The sequence below is a fragment of the Candoia aspera genome, chromosome 1 (genome assembly GCF_035149785.1).
Source record: "Candoia aspera isolate rCanAsp1 chromosome 1, rCanAsp1.hap2, whole genome shotgun sequence".
NCBI classification, from domain to species: Eukaryota; Metazoa; Chordata; class Lepidosauria; order Squamata; family Boidae; genus Candoia; species Candoia aspera.
The window spans coordinates 204,821,025-204,838,587 of record NC_086153.1 but is presented as its reverse complement, the minus strand read 5'-3'; the positions used below and the strand labels follow the sequence as shown (position 1 = coordinate 204,838,587).

Below are 17,563 nucleotides of genomic sequence, written 5' to 3'. Positions count from 1 at the left end.
CCTTCAATGCATTTTAGCTTGGGAGATTCAGCACCATTTCTTTGGACAGCTCCATGAGTAGAAGAAATCTTGCATTTAAGTACACTAAATCATTATTTAATAAGTGTAACAGTTATCCCCAAACTATCACTGGTTTTGTAAAACACACCTATTAGTCAATTTATGCAGAAAGTGGAATAGTGAACATATTTTATTTTGGTAAAGATACTAACAGCTTGTGAATCAAAATATCTAGCAGACTGGCAAAACTGTTTTGCTTTAATATGCCTAGAATGCATTTTTGTTTATTTATATTTGGATTTTAAAATGTCCTAAGGTGTTTAGATATAATGAACATCATACTGAATTGCATTTCTCAGTAATTTAAATACAAAGTAGTATATCTTACTACCAGACAGTTCATTGCCTTTTCAGAAATAGGTAAGAATAATTTGGGATATTATTTTGTTATTTATAATTAAACCAATTCAGCAGAAGGGTAAATGTAAAACTCAGCATAGATTTATGAATTGTAGATCAGCATTTAAAATGGGTGAGCTTCTGTAAAGCACAAATATCTAGAATACAGCTGCCCTTTTGTATTATTTTGTTTTGTACGGAAAGTTATGCCAGTTCTTGGTCCCTATGCATTGCAGAGAATAGTATGAAATTGCATTCTTCTCTAGTTACTTGGCTGATGAAATCCCTCCCCACAAACTTGCATGCTTTTTAAAAATTAAATTGGCTTACACAGGAGCCAAAATAGTGAACATCTGAGTTATTCCTAATTGTAGGTAATAATCCTATAACAAAATGTTACAGGACATTCTGGCCCTAACAGGAGATTTTATCAGAATCATAAGTAACTGTTTTTCATCCTTTCCCTAATAAGTTATAGATTGTAAGCTGACAAACTATCCTAAATATGGGAGTTTTATTTTTTATAGTCTGGGAAGAACAATACAGTATAGGGTGTAGATGTGACTGTGTGTATGAAACTTTTGGCTTTTCCTCACCAGGAATCTTGGGATATTACAAGTGAATTATCTTCCACCTTCTCCTATGTTATCTTTTTTCCAGTCAGTTGTCCTCAAGGATAGACTTAATAACTAAACTTATATATTCTGGCCAAATTCCATTTCATTTAAATATTTTTTAATCTTCCAGGACATAATTAAGATCTGCTAATAGGAAATAATAATCATTTCACAAATATCTTTCATGGAAGCAGGAAAAATAGGTGCTGAGATACCTGCTGTTTGATCCAGGTTTGCTTCCATTCTCTGAGGGAACTGAGCTCTAGTAAAATCTCTTCCATGACCAACAGTCTTGTCCCAACAATCTTTCTTCAATCTTGTCCTTGTTTTTTCCAATCAGATTTTTAGGAATATAACTATGAAGAAAACTATGAAGTAGTTTGTCTTTGCTTTTTTCAGGGATCTTTTTTCAGTTTCCCAATCTAACTTGCAGCCCTGATAGTTTCTCATCCAAGTTCTGACTGGGCCCATTGTTTAACCTTTTTTTAGATCAGCCATGACTGGCTAGATGTTGCTCCCTCTGTGCTTTTATTTATCCCCATTAAAATTTATTTATTTATATTTATATTTCAAATTTTAAGCTGGAGAGTAATCTAGGATCCATCTCCTGCTGACTGTAAATTTCTTGGATTTACATTCTTCCTTCTTTCCAGTAAACAAGGAGATTAAAATATATACAATAAATGGAGAATAGTACTGTAGGGAAAATAGAAATCCAGACAGTAAGTATTATTGAAAGGATCTTTATGCAGGAAAGCATTAGGAAGGCATAAAGGATATTACTGTCTAAATTGGATCTGGATGTTGAGAAATATTTATTTATGTTTATGTAACCTGGCAACAGGGTGCATTTTCCACTAGATGTCTTTAATTGATTTCTTAATTCTTTCCTCTTATTAAATAATGACTAACACATGTAATGCTTTTTTCCCTTGGTGATTGATAGTACTCAATAACAGTAAGAGATTCTGTTGTTTTTTTAAACAGATGTTCTTGAAGGCTATAATGGAACTATTTTTGCATATGGTCAAACATCTTCAGGAAAAACACATACTATGGAGGTAAGACTGGTTTTTAAAGTTGATTGACGATAATAGCTTGAAACAGCTGAAGTAGATTAAAATGTTAAAATAAACAAAATAATAGTTTGAATTGGCCTTAGGGTATATATGTATGTATATGATTATCCATAAGCTTTGAAATTTGCTAATACTGTAGTTTGGACATAGATATTCATACACATATATACTTATGCATATTTCTTGTTGAATTATGCACTATATTTTACACAGTTAAAAATAAACATTTAGGTGAAAATTCATTATTTATTTTTCTTCAACATTTGTTTTCTTTAGTAGAAACATTTATAAGAGCTCTGGTACATATAACTCAGCATGTCTAATAGCATTCATTAGAGTAAAATCCAGCTACCTAGCCCAAAGTAGGAAAATATATGTCTTGAGTCCATGGAGAAGGGGATAAAGCCTAGAGCACATTAAAACTAAAAAGGGGAGGGTTTTTTCCCCAATTAATCCCTTCTAGGTGATCATATCATTCATGATTTTGCTAGGATTAAGTTGCAGTGTGTGATTGTTTATAACTTAAGCTATACTGGATAAACATCTGTTTCAGGTAGAATTTAAGATTGGTTTATCAGAAGATAACTTAGCTCAACTTTGATAACTTTGTTTTTCAGAAGATAGCTTTGATAAAGACACATTCTGAGAATTTTCAAATGTTATGTTCAGGTCTTCTGGAGTGAAAAAAATAAAAATGACCAGGAGTCCCTAAATCATGCCTGGGCTAGGTATGAGTTTTTATAAATAAGATACAAATAAGAGTTTTTATAAAAGGGACGTGGTGGCGCTGCGGGTTAAACCGCTGAGCTGTCGATCGGAAGGTCGGCGGTTCGAAACCGCGCAGCGGGGTGAGCTCCCGTTGCTCGTCCCAGCTCCTGCACACCGAGCAGTTCGAAAACATGCAAATGTGAGTAGATTAATTGGTACCGCTTCGGCGGGAAGGTAATGGCGTTCCGTGAGTCATGCTGGCCACATGACCCGGAAGTGTCCTATGGACAACGCCGGCTCCAAGGCTTTGAAACGGAGATGAGCACCGCCCCCTAGAGTCGGACACGACTGGACTTTACGTCAAGGGAAACCTTTACCTTTACCTTAAGAGTTTTTATTAGTTAAGAAGATCATTAGAACTTGTATCAGGTCATTAGATCTGTTACTGTACTTTTCAGTAGATGAAGCTCTATATGTAATTCACAAATACAGAACATCTTTGTTATTTGCTTTGCTGGGGTAAAATGCACTCTTTATATGCATAGTAAACATGTTTTGCTGTAAAAGAAAAGGGCCATGCAGCACTTCGGATTCAGTTTTAAAAAGGTGCTTTAAAACACATGTGGACTCAAACATAACACCTGCTTCTACTTCAAGCAGCTGTCTTCTGGGATTGTATGGCTGCCTTCCACTACTGTTGGGCTTTTCCTGGAAAAAGATGCAGTTGCTTTAAAGAGATGCAATAGATGCACAGCCCTACAAAGCAGGATGTTCTTGGCAAATGGCAGATGCTAAACAAGTACCATACTGTTTGTAGTTTTAGCTTGTCAGTAGCTAGTAGTAAATATATTTAGTTTTCCTACTTGTTGCAAGAATAGCATTTTACATGATGGCATTTGTAGACATTTGGTGGTTGCAGATAAAAAAAGACAAGTAATTCTTCTTTACACTCAAGCCAAAGAAAAACATGCTACAGAATGTGCAAGTCGTAGACTGTTACACAATACTAACCAGCATTTTAATAGTACATATATCAACTATGCAATGAATATTAACAGGGATGGTAATCTGACTTTTCTAATAACAGTCTTAGCTTTCACACCATCTTTTCCTTTGGTATATTAACTGTCAACTTTTGACTTCCTATCATGCTGATTCTGTAGGTGACATAGATGACAATCCTCAAGAGTTCTATAAAAGTTTCAAGCAATTGTTTTTGTTTCTAATCAGCAAGGCAAAGAATGCTAGGTGTAATTAATGCTAATTCTTTATTTCGTAGAATGTTGAGATGCTGTATTTGCCAAAAACTATGTCTGATTGTTTAATATCAATGTTTCCTCAGCAGCTGAGCTTAATGACATATCGTATTATTTAAAACTTGTTAAAAAAAAAAAAGACCAAATGAGAGAAAAAAACCCTTGGTCTGATTTTTTTACATCTCAATAACCTGGTGAATTGCACAAGGAATTCCAGAAAGTTTGGCTATATTAAGCATTGTTTTAAAGTCCTGTTCAGAAAAAAAATAACAAAATTTGTGTAGTGGTCTGGCAAAAGGTTTAATGATTATCAACCTATTGCAGGAATCTGTGAAGGGTACAGTATAGTAATTTATACAATTCAGCAATGGGTTTAAGGCTGTTCAGCTGGTTTCCCAACTCAACATTTTTGTGAATTGTATATTCATTTTGAGATGAGTTCAGTCTTCCCATAATCTGGATCTATTGTTTCATTAAATTGGTCAAAATTAATATAGCTGAATGCTAATCTTATATTCATTTTGCATTCTAATGTAATTTATGCATTGTTGTCTGTTAGAGACAGTGGACAAATTTGATGGCTTTTATGGCTCAGTTAATGAAGATAAGAGTGCACTGTTGCCTTTTTCTGTGAACTGTATAAAAATGAAATATCCTGGATATCACATTTGTTCCAAATTGTAGCTTGGGTAGAAATAATTACTTTGCAAAGTAGTAGTGTCATACAGTCCTCTCCCAGGATGAACACTAGAATCTAGTGTTGATAATGAATTTGCAAATGTTAAAACTTGCTTTCTTAGGATATATATAATGGCCATGTTAATCTGACATTGCTTATATTTTTGTTTTAAAGCAAAATTGGTCAATATTTAAGCAGTCAGAGGCTGCAGACTTGTCTCCTGACCTTTTGGATAGCTGCAGGAGGCCATGATAATGTCACCCAAAGGGTGGGGGCAATCATGGGTGGCCCTTTCACACTCTTAGGAGGTTTTAAAGGGAAAAATAGGAGTGGGAGGCCTCTGGGAGACAATTAATTTCTATACCTACCTTTACACCCTGCTAAAAGGGCTGAAATCAAGCAGCAGACTTTCAGTATTAAATTAACTGGATTGTAGTGGTGTGATTGCATTTTTTCTGGATTTCTGGGGAATGTTAACCTCCCACTCCTGTGCTGCCCCAAATGGGCCATTTTTGCCACCAAATTGCAGTGGGACAGTCTTAGGATGTGAGGGAGTTTCCTGTGGTCCTTGGGCTACAGATTACCCACCTGTTTTTAAACTGTGTTTTGGTGATCTGTTTGTATTTTTCATCATTAATTTAAGAAAGACGCAGTCTCTCTAATTATCTGAGAGATAGGTGAGATACAGTCACATGAATAAATAGTTGCTCTATCTGCCATAAGAGGGAAAGTGAGCACCAATCTTTTGCTTTTTATGAAATAATGGATGTCCTCAATAGAATTTCTGCCTTCCCATTTAACTAAAGGACAGAGTAAATGCCACCTTTCCTTATTACCTTTCAGAGAACAGATCTGGGAGTAGCATCAGACAAGGGGACTATCCCCTAGTTCTCTATCGGGAAATGACATCTACATCTGCCAAGTTCATGTTGACGGTTACAGGCTCAGATTACAATAAGGAAAAATGGAGAAAGGCATCAGCAACCTCTTTTTATTTGTGTCTCCTCATTACAAGGATTTAGATCCATTGTATGGTAGATGCTTTTAAATCCTCTTTTTTAATTCAATCCTTCTTATGTAATATAAAGCATACTTTTCAGGGGGGAAGTCTCTGTAAGGATGGGGAATTACTAATTCCTCAAGTTAAAACCTTTATTATGAAAGACTTCATATTTCAAATGTTAATCCTTCAGGACTTTCAAGCAATAAATAGCATATGGGGATTTGTTTGCCATGTCCTCCTAAAAGGCTATAATAACATAAAAATAAATCTGACAGTCTGTGTTTTCCTGCCTATGAATGTTGAAATATTATAAAATGACTGTCAGTAAATTATGCACTCATCTTCCAAATTTGGCCCTCTTTAGAAATTCTCAAATGGATATAGTCAACAATGAATCATTTAGTCTTAACACACTTTATAAATAGTTAAATCACTTCTTCATACCAAAGTATATATTGTGGTGTAATATGTGATGTCACCACAGTCATATATCTTGTTAGAGGAATGCTGTCTATTAATGGAATATACTTTCCTTTAAAATTTTTTGCTTCCCACATGTTACTGGCAGACAGGACAAATAATGTAGAAGACAATGCCAGAATCAGACAGCTATTACATAGTCTATTTTTCATTTCTAATTTTCTTCTGAATAACTTAATTGTTTAGGTTCAAATTCTCTGGCAGTCTGTGCAAAAAGAGCTACAGCTGAGAACTGTAATGAAAAGTGATTGATTTGCTAGATTTTTTGTGAAGCGGTGTAAGGAGCTAGGAGTATTGTATTGCTCATGCACTGGCATGCTTCTCTGTCTAAACAATGCATTGGATCAAAAAAGGTTTCCAAAGTAGTTCAAAATAACAACAACAAAATGCAGGTATATGTGGCAGCAAGCCATTCTAGAGTTAATCTAGAGAATAGGAAAATTGGAGTCCACCGTCTTCTGTTCTTAATTTTGCCTCCCTTAAACACCTTTGTAATTATCAGTACGAGGGACGCGGTGGCGCTGCGAGTTAAACCACTGAGCTGCCGATCGGAAGGTCGGCGGTTCGAAACCGCGCGGCGGGGTGAGCTCCCGTTGCTAGTCCCAGCTCCTGCTCACCTAGCAGTTCGAAAACATGCAAATGTGAGTAGATCAATAGGTACCGCTTCGGCGGGAAGGTAACGGCGTTCCGTGTCATCATGCTGGCCACATGACCCGGAAGTGTCTAGGGACAACGCCGGCTCTAAGGCTTAGAAACGGAGATGAGCACCGCCCCCTAGAGTCGGACACGACTGGACTTTACGTCAAGGGAAACCTTTACCTTTACCTTAATTATCAGTACTGTTTGACTGGCTTGCCCTGTGTGCAGCGTGAGCACTCAAAAAGTCCTTAATGATGGCTTACCACAAGGCTCTGTCTTAGCCCCTCTTCTATTTAATCTGTATACTTCTGATATGCCTGATACCATCTCCAGAAAGTTTGGATATGTGGATGACTGGGCTATAGGCATAAGACATCAAATCTTTGAGACGATGGAAGCCATCTTAACATCCAACTTAGCTGCCCTGGGAACATACTTCCACAAATGGAGATTGCAACCAAACCCTGTGAAGACAGAAATAGCATGCTTCCACCTATGTAACAGATTGGCAAATAGACAACTTAATGTTCAGTTGACTCCAACATAATACACACCCAAAATATCTTGGGGTAACCTTAGACATATTGACTATTCTAAAGCCTTTGACTGTGTGGACCATAACAAATTGTGGCAAGTTCTTAGTGGTATGGGGATACCAAGTCATCTTGTATGCCTCCTGAAGAATCTGTATAACGACCAAGTAGCAACAGTAAGAACAGACCATGGAACAACGGACTGGTTTAAGATTGGGAAAGGAGTACGGCAGGGCTGTATACTCTCACCCTACCTATTCAACTTGTATGCAGAACACATCATGCGACAAGCTGGCCTTGAGGAATCCAAGGCTGGAGTTAAAATCTCTGGAAGAAACATTAACAATCTCAGATATGCAGATGATACCACTTTGATGGCTGAAAGCGAAGAGGAACTGAGGAGCCTTATGATGAAGGTGAAAGAAGAAAGTGCAAAAGCTGGTTTGCAGCTAAACCTCAAAAAAACCAAGATTATGGCAACCAGCTTGATTGATAACTGGCAAATAGAGGGAGAAAATGTAGAAGCAGTGAAAGACTTTGTATTCCTAGGTGCAAAGATTACTGCAGATGCTGACTGCAGTCAGGAAATCAGAAGACGCTTAATCCTTGGAAGAAGAGCAATGACAAATCTCGATAAAATAGTTAAGAGCAGAGACATCACACTGACAACAAAGGCCCGCATAGTTAAAGCAATGGTGTTCCCTGTAGTAACATATGGCTGTGAGAGCTGGACCATAAGGAAGGCTGAGCGAAGGAAGATCGATGCTTTTGAACTGTGGTGTTGGAGGAAAATTCTGAGAGTGCCTTGGACTGCAAGAAGATCCAACCAGTCCATCCTCCAGGAAATAAAGCCAGACTGCTCACTTGAGGGAATGATATTAAAGGCAAAACTGAAATACTTTGGCCACATCATGAGAAGACAGGACACCCTGGAGAAGATGCTGATGCTAGGGAGAGTGGAAGGCAAAAGGAAGAGGGGCCGACCAAGGGCAAGGTGGATGGATGATATTCTAGAGGTGACGGACTCGTCCCTGGGGGAGCTGGGGGTGTTGACGACCGACAGGAAGCTCTGGCGTGGGCTGGTCCATGAAGTCACGAAGAGTCGGAAGCGACTAAACGAATAAACAACAACAACAAACCTTAGACAGGACACTTACTTATAAGAAGCACTTAGAAAATACCGCAGCTAAACTGAGAACTAGAATTAACATTCTTCATAAGCTATGTGGTACTACATGGAGTTCCTCTGCTGACACGCTGCACACTTCTATTCAACTGCGGAATACTGCTCTCTGGTGTGGCTCAATAGTGCGCACACAAAGAAGGTAGACATACAGCTCAACAGCTCAACAGTACGATGTTGATTATTAGTGGAACCATCAGGTCCACTCCTACCCATTGGCTGCCCATCTTGAGCCACATTCCTCCTCCAGACCTCCAGTGGAGCAATGCTCTTCTCCAAGAATATAAAAGGGTAGCTGATAACTCCGAGCTCCCCATACATGGCGATATAGTGGAATTAGGAATAAACAGATTGCGATCTAGGCATCCACCTATGGCTACTGCCAGGGAATTGGCTATAAAAAAATTTCATCTCCTCAATTCCTGGAGGCAATCTTGGCAAAAAGCCTGCCCCCAGCATCGTCAAAGCCTACCCTGTATTACAACAAAGCCTCCTGCTTTTGATCAGCCACGCAGAATATGATCAGCTATCAATAGGGTGCGCACTAATCATGGCAGGTGTGCAGATTCCCTATATAAATGGGGAAAGGTACCATCTCCAAGGTGTGACTGCGGGGCTGACAGGCAAGCCGTTAAACACATAACACAAGAATGTAAGACTAGAGCCTACGATGGGAACTTTGCTGATTTCCTGATGGCAACTGATGCTGCAAAAGACTATTCTTTGTAATCTTAATGTTCGTTTTTAGTTATAATTGCCCTATGACCAGTGTATATTTCCTATATACCTTTTTATATTCCCAATTTTTTTTAATATGATGTATTTGTAAAATGTATGATGTGCTGCCATACGATAAATAATGATGTGTGCAGCTCTGTCCTAACAGTCAGGAATCACGCTGAGACGAGGAGTAGGTCTCTAATGTTTATTACTGCTACATAAGACAGAACCCTAACAAACTGAAGAAGCGTGGGAAAGTCCAGACAGATAAACCCCAAAAGTTAAGGCGAGTCTGATCTGGGTCTCTTTGAATGGCTGCTTAATTCCTCAGTACTATGCATGCACTTTCCCCCCTGGATAGAGGCCCCCTCCTGCTCGCCATCAGTACTCATGACAAGCTCAGTGGTTAGCCTGTTTCAGATGATGTAACTTCTGCCCTTTGATTATCTGGGTGGAGGTTTTTTTGCACGTTTACCAGCCCTGCATATCTTTTAGTATTCTAAACATAGTCATAGCATAGGTTTCCATAGATACCTCTTTATGGAAATCTGTAAAAATTGTAGCTGCTTTGGTGTGTGAATTATTCTAAATACTTTGGAATTAATATTCCAAGTAAAATTCCTTTATAGAGTAACATTTCAGATATGTTGTTTAATAATGATATAAATGGGTGGTTAAAAATCAAAATATATGCATGTTATAAATGTTGTAAACATGAATGGCTATTATGGGTATTGATATTTTAGATCAGGTTACTGTCAGTGATGTTTTTAAATTGTTTGAGCTATGGCAAGAGGAATCTGGTTTCTCTGAAAGAGCAGAAAGGTAGTATATCCAATTATAACGTATTTTGATTTACAGTTTGATCCAGATGCATTAGTAGCATCTAAAATTCCTAAATTACAGTCAATGTTAATTGTGTTCTGAATAATTCTAAATCTACAACATTTTAAATAGGTCATTACATTGCATTGTCAGGGATGATATCAATTATTTGCAATAACTTTGGAATAAAAAGATGGGCTACCCTATATTAACAATCAATGGTTAAGCTCTTAAAGAAGATTAAATATGTTTCTTAGACTCTCAAAATGAGACTAACTGAACATTTTGTGGACCATCTTAGATAATGTTTTGATAGAGCTTTCAACTTCATTATACTGGAACTATAATATAACGGAGGGGGCACTTATTTTTATTTTACTTATTTATCAGATTTGTCACTGCCCATCTCCTCCCACTGGAGGGACTTATGGGATTGCCCTGCTATTCTTCCCTTTTGGTTTAACATATGCAAGCTGATTAATTAGGTCTGGGGAAGAGTAATTTGGTTTGAATGCAATTTTGAGACATTTGCAAAAATTTTGGAATTTTATGTACACATGAAAAATGATAGGTCTGTTGTTCACAGGTGATAATAAAAAAGCTTACTTTTTTACAGTGGAAAACCAGTGGCACCCTAGAATTTCAGGAAAGTGTAGGTTATCCAGATAACCTGGATACTTCATTTTTTTGTCATGATGCTTTCAGTTTCTCTGACCTCCATTCCAGATAATAATTCAGTCAATTTTGTTTCATACTCTTAATTTTGGATCCCAATAAATGTATATTGAATTCCTCACATTGGACTATAATGTGAGGAATTGAGAGAGAAATTTCTGAAAATTGTTTAGGGTCAATCTGCTCCTTTTGAAACCTGACACTAATCCTCAAGAGCTGTATGCACTTGATATCCTGAAATGATTGTATCCCACTATTTGTCTCCATTTTTTATTATATTCTTTATTATCAAGCACTCTTGTGCAAAGTATTTTGGTCTGTTTTGGTGCACCTGTGTCTCTGTGCTGCCTGAACATGTGTGAGTATCTTTCAGAGTCCTGCAGTATAATAAGTTAGTGGACTTTTATATCTTTTCAGTTTTAAATTCCATTTGTTTAATGAAAAAAAAAAACTTATTAGGTTTTGATGTTTGCAGCTTTTTTCATTTTGGGGGGAGCGTTTGTATGATGTCCTTTGTTCTTGAAATCATTTTGTCTATACCTGCATCCTTGGACAATGTTTTCAGATTAAGAGCCCAATATTTCAGCCAGAACGGCCGTGATGCTGTCCCTTAAAGTCATGAGGTGTGAGAGGACAAACTGTTTTCCAGTTCTTATTTTCACATTATATAGTTTTGTTATATTTCAATTACTAACACCAAGAAGAGTTTTATTATCATACTATTGGCTAATTTCTGTTTCTAGGGGAAAAGTGAAAAAAGGCATGTAATCAGGGAAAAAAAGTTTTTTTCTTTTTTCTTTAAAGGTCTGAATAAAGCAAAGGAAGCTTATTGTGCAGGCTTAAGTATCGTTGGTGAGGCAGATGTTGCTGGCATTATACCTAACAAAACAACCAGCAGATTTATTACAGTTCCATCTTCCCTTCTTCCATTTTCCATTGATGTCTTACTACATGGTAGTTCAGTTTCTCATATTTAAGCTTTCTTTTATTTGTTTATAATAGCATGTTGGACATTATTACTTGATTTCTTTTTGTCCTTGTTAGAGCTGGAGGTGAATCTGTAAGATCTGGGTTGATATTGGACTCCATCATAGAAATTCTGTGGTGCTGTTTGATACCATTATATAACATCAATATAATTTAGCCATCTTATTTATGGTTTTCTCTGACTAAGTAGCAGATGAGTACTTTAATTTGCAGAACATGATATGGTTAACTTCCTTTTCTATTTGCATCCTTAGGGGAAACTGCATGACTCACAGTTAATGGGAATAATTCCAAGAATTGCACATGACATCTTTGATCATATCTATTCCATGGATGAAAATCTAGAATTTCATATAAAGGTAACATCGTGCAATGATCAAAATGAAAAAAAAAAAAAGCACACAATCTGAATGTCGTATCCTCCTTCCATGACATTCACTATTCTCCAAATGTGTACATTTCTGTTCCTCAGCAAATAAATTTTGATTTATTATTTGTCACATTTGTAACTAAGAATGTTTATGCCCTCCCAACCATCCATTTTTGGACTTGTGACCTTTTGTATCGTCATTTTGGCACCAAAAGCCATGTTGAGAGGAGAGATTAATTTCCTCAAATGTAGCTTCAAGACATTTAAACCAAGCAGTGAGATTAAAGAATCTAAATCAGTGCAGTATCTGGACATAACTCCAGTAACTCAGTTTCTAGACAAAATCAGCACATTTCTTTGGCATATAATAAGCATAAGCAAATATTTGAAACTATTTCAGTCTGTATTTTGCTATGGAAAGGAAGTAGTTACATGTCACTCCTGAACATATGATCAAAATGTAGGAGTTTAGTACTTTTTAGCTTTCAGTGAGCTGCTGGATAATCCTGGAATGAGACATTGAGCTTAATTTGATAGAATTAGCATTGTACCACATGGATAAGGTTGGGGGTTTTTTTTGGACTGGCATAACTTTGAGTTAATCAGGTGCCATACTCAATAGTAAAATAACAAGCACAATTACAACAAAGAGTTCTTTTAATCTACTAGCAGTTATTTGGATTGCCCCACTTTTTTATTGCTTTTTTAGAAAAGAAATAATGCTCTCGTCAATAAAATTAGTCAAAAATTTATTTATATTAGCCATTTATTTCAAAAACGTATTCGAGGTGTATTTCAAGACAGAAATATTCAGCAATATTTTTATAAAAATTACCCCCACACACACACTAATAAATAACCATAAGGACTACATTCACATGTCAAGCTTAATTTTTAAATAGTTCAGTAGAAATTCACACACTAAGGCCCTATGTGCAACATTTCTTTCCAGAAACAACCAGAGTTGCTTCCACAATACTTGTCCATGTTTGAGTTGGTTAAGCACTTCATCCAAATGCTTGACACATTATTACTTCTGGATGACATGATTAGCCATTGCCATATTACACAACACGTGCAGATGAATCTGATAATAGTTTATAAGAATAGCAGAGCTGGGGATGCCTGCCTAAATTCATAAAGAGATATGAAATAGTTCTTTTGATGTGCCCAATGAATGTGCAGAGGAAGACACAAATGGAGCTGATCCTTAATTCTAGAACCTTGTATGCAGAAATGAAGCATTTATTTATTTATTTAACTTCTCAACTGCCCGACTTGTATATGATGACTCTGGGAGGTTTACAACAATAAAAATAACATATCACTAAAAACACAATGCAATATATATACACACACACACACACACACACACACACACACACACATGCACACGCAGACGCACACATACACATATAATATACATATATTGCATTAGTCATCAGTGAATAGGTTGGTGATGTCCACTTTTGTGAGCCACCGATTAGTTTTTGGATTTTAAAGAAAGAAACCTTTTTGAAAGCTAGTAATTGAAAGTAAAAATTTTTTACATACATATATACATACAACAGCTTTTTTTTAAAACTCTCTGTATGTTAAACAAAATACCACACTCACGATGTTTTCCACAACCTCTTAAGTGCAAAAGTAGAACAGAAATATATTTCTAATTAGGCTATTCAGATTTTCTTAAATTTATCCTAAGTGAAGTCATATAATAAAATTGAATTAGCTTTATATTGCTGGGACAGCAAATATAAATGAACAGTAGTCAGTAACTGGGCAATCAATATACAAGAGAAGTGTCATTTGAAAACATAGATGTTTGGGCTCTGAAATGAATACACAATATATACTTTTCTGGTATATATTGGTATATACAATATATAAAATGTCACTGTTGAAACATTGCTCTTTAAAAAGAAAATAAATGAATGAGAACTTATTCAGACACACATTAGATATCCTTATACAATCAAAAATGGGAAGGCAAAGAATCTAATTTCAAATAAGTTTTATGTGAACAATATATTTATTCTATGTCATAAATAAAAATTTTCTTTGCTTCTCTGTTTTATGTGGTTTGATTTCTATTTCCCAAACATCCTTTTATCTTCACATTTTTCTCAGGGGAAAAAGTGATAGATTTAGTTTCTCTCTCAGACTTTGTAAATAATTAGTAACGTTCTAAAAAATGGTGGACTTACAGGTATGGGAGAATTGTAAATTCAGTTTCCTTAAAGTACTTATATGGGAATGACCAGACCTTTTTAAAAAGAATCAGCCTTTTTTCTGTAATAACTTGAAAAAGAAACCTTGATTAAATCAGATTTTGTGTGTGAATGCTCTCTTGGAAAAGCTATGGGGCTGCCATATTGTCATCAATACTTGAATCCTAATTTAATGTTTTGTCCATATAGTTGTCAAAAAATTGGAGTATTGTATATAAAAAACCCTACACTATCCACATAGTTCCATGCTTGACAAAAGGGATGTGGGGCTTTAGACAAAAATTACATTACCCTCCTAGCTATGAATTCCTGGTGGCAGCACACCACTGGCAGAAACCCAGAAATGAAGTACAAAGTGATGATGCTAGACCCGTAGGCAAGCTTAAAAATGCAAACACTTTGGAGAAATTCCAAGTTAGACTAGGAATCAGTCGCTATTATGCTTGTTAATAATTTATGCAAGAAAAATGTTTTTTAAAGGCAGTGAGATTGCTTTTTAGTCTGATCTGTATAAGATGCCAACAGTTTTTACTAGATCCAGTACAATTTATGAATATTTGACTCATTCCCTGTTTTATTTTTTTGTGATATACAGTAGCCTATAAAAGCAACTGAGCCAGCTGCTCAAGCTACAGTTACATGTGTGCTTACTTATGAGTAAGCTTCACTGAACACAATAAATTTATTTTCAGTAAACCATGGAGTAATGACCAAATTGCTACATGCTTATCTAATTCCTCCTTGACTTCGCAAAATCTTTTCCAATTTGCTTTGTACTGGCTACAAACCTTATTCTGTATGTTGGAAAGATTTTAAATGACAGCTGTGATCTTTGACAGCCATTCTTGTCACAGTCTCCCTCTTTGTTTGGGGGGATTGGCTTTTGGGGGATTGACTATGTTTGGGGGGATTGATTAGTGTTTTGGGTTGTTCCATTGAACTGACATATTGGAAGTTCTCTTGAAGATTTCTTCCAAGGTCTTTGTCCATGGGGCAAGGGGTGGGCGTGAGGCTTCTTTGAAATATAAAAAGAATAAAATAAATAAAAATACATAAAAGCTTTATTTCCCAGTTTTGGGGGTGCTTTTTTGTCCCTTCTCTTTGCACTTCCACCCTTCCTGATCTATCCATGTTGAAGTGTTGAGTTCTCCTTATCTCATTTGGTAGGATTCTAAGCATTATTGGCTTGGGACACTGCCCTTTTCCCCATAGCTGGTCCTGCTCTTACTGCTGTCCTCCCAACTCCCTAGCCTTTAGCTGCACTCTTCTTAGAATCCTTTCCTTCAACCCACAAAGCAATCTATAATATTCCTGTCCTAATGCCAAATGTGCTTACTGCTTGAAACAAGTGGTGTTGGGATTCAGGTCTTCCATCTTGATTGTTCCTAATTCCAGTTATGTTGGGGAACTTGTGGTTGAATGAGGGGAAGCATGTTGTGGAGGTTTAAAGACACTCTTTGTATTGCTGTGCCTTTATATGCTGCAGTCCTGAGTCCCACAGCAGAAATAACTATTTAATAAGCTAAAGTCCTGATGGATATTGACTCAGTCACTGTTTCCTAGGACAATGAATATTTTCTTCTGGTGGAGTATCCTTTTATCTTGTATCTTTTAATGCATGCATAATGGAAAGGAATATAAGGATGTGATCTTTTCTCAAGCACATTAAAAAAAATACTTGTGGGATCAGCCTTTGCTATTACCTCCAGCAACAGTATATGCAGTGTAGGCTTGTTGCCTCACAATAATTTCCACAAACCTTATGTCATGTGTCCTTGCTTGCTCGTTCACAAGGAAAAGCGTGAAGTCTTGATATGCCTCCCATTCAACCCCTATATCCTGATCACAGCAAGCTTATTTGCCACTCAGTTTAGCTTGATGTTTATTCATTGAACACCAGCAACATAAAAACAGTTAACTGGCAAAAATAGGGTAAATGGCAGGCAAAAGCAGAGAGAAAGACATGAATGAAAGACAAGAATTCTCATTATCTATATATCTCTAGCTGTATGTAAAGGAGACAAAACTTTCCAGAGCCACTGGAAACAATATTGTGGGTATTCACCATGGATAGTCCCTAAGGAAATGGCTCTTAGTTGTTTAGGCTTTTTATGTACATAACAGCAGCAGACTAGAGATGGAAATTAGGACATCAGGTGATCCTTCTTCTATTCTGCCCTATTAAAGAAACATTTTGATGGATGGAGATGATGTGTCCAGTGCAGGGAAGAAATCAACAAATGTATTTTCCCCAATCTTTTCTTTTAGTTTGAGTGAAAATGCTGAGTACACATGTCTCCTATGTTTTCAAAGAACTTATTTGATAGTTTTTGTTTTTATTTTTTTCAAATGTACATGTAATATTGATATGCTTTATTAATTAGGTTTCCTACTTTGAGATTTACTTGGACAAAATAAGGGACTTACTGGATGGTAAGTAAAGCAGGATTTTATTTTTTTAATGCATCCATTAACAGTTGTCCGTAATAGTTTAATGGGTTTTTTTTTCTAAAATTAATATTTATACCTGCACCAAACCTGTCCCTTGAATATTCACATAGAAATTGCCACTTCTCCCATACTGAACATTTTAGGATTATTTTAATCACTGAAGACTGGGGACCCTCCTTAAAATGAGCTATCTGAATCAAGAAAACAGGGCTGTTTGGATGCTCACACCTCTCACTGGGACCATCAGAAGCTATTACAGAAAGACTTCTACAAATAAATACTTTGTTTCACAGCAGTGTGGGCCAGGTGGCACATTAGAGGTGGATGACATTGTCTGTGGAGAGGGGAAAAAGCTGCATTGTATCTAGAATTACTTTCCAACCCTTAATATTACGATTAATACAAAACTACATATACAGTACATTCACATCCTCAACCAACACATAACATCCCCTTGAGCATTCCTTATACATTCATTCATTAAACAACAAAGGGCGGATCACAAGTCCTTGTCCTTCTCCATAATTCATCTTTCATAAGCCAAGCTTCTTCACTGTATCATACTTTCTCTAAGCCAATAAATGTACAGTGACTTTTTTCCCCCTCACACACACATTTCTCAATGACCTGACTAAAGAATAAAAATCTGTCATAGAGACCCACTACACATGCCAGATTTTGCTCATTCCTACCTCTTGTACCTTTCATTCAGAATTCTGTCGAGTACT

The 17,563-nt window shown here is 36.5% G+C and overlaps 1 protein-coding gene across 1 annotated transcript in view; it reads left to right on the top strand.

Annotated features, from left to right (window-relative positions):
* KIF5C (kinesin family member 5C) overlaps positions 1-17,563 on the top strand; it is an 83,393-nt gene that overhangs the window by 22,784 nt on the left and 43,046 nt on the right. Inside the window, exons 3-5 of the mRNA XM_063318378.1 lie at positions 2,004-2,077; positions 12,038-12,142; positions 16,769-16,817. Of these exons, the coding sequence (XP_063174448.1) occupies positions 2,004-2,077; positions 12,038-12,142; positions 16,769-16,817 (228 nt within the window). The remainder of the gene's footprint in view (positions 1-2,003; positions 2,078-12,037; positions 12,143-16,768; positions 16,818-17,563) is intronic.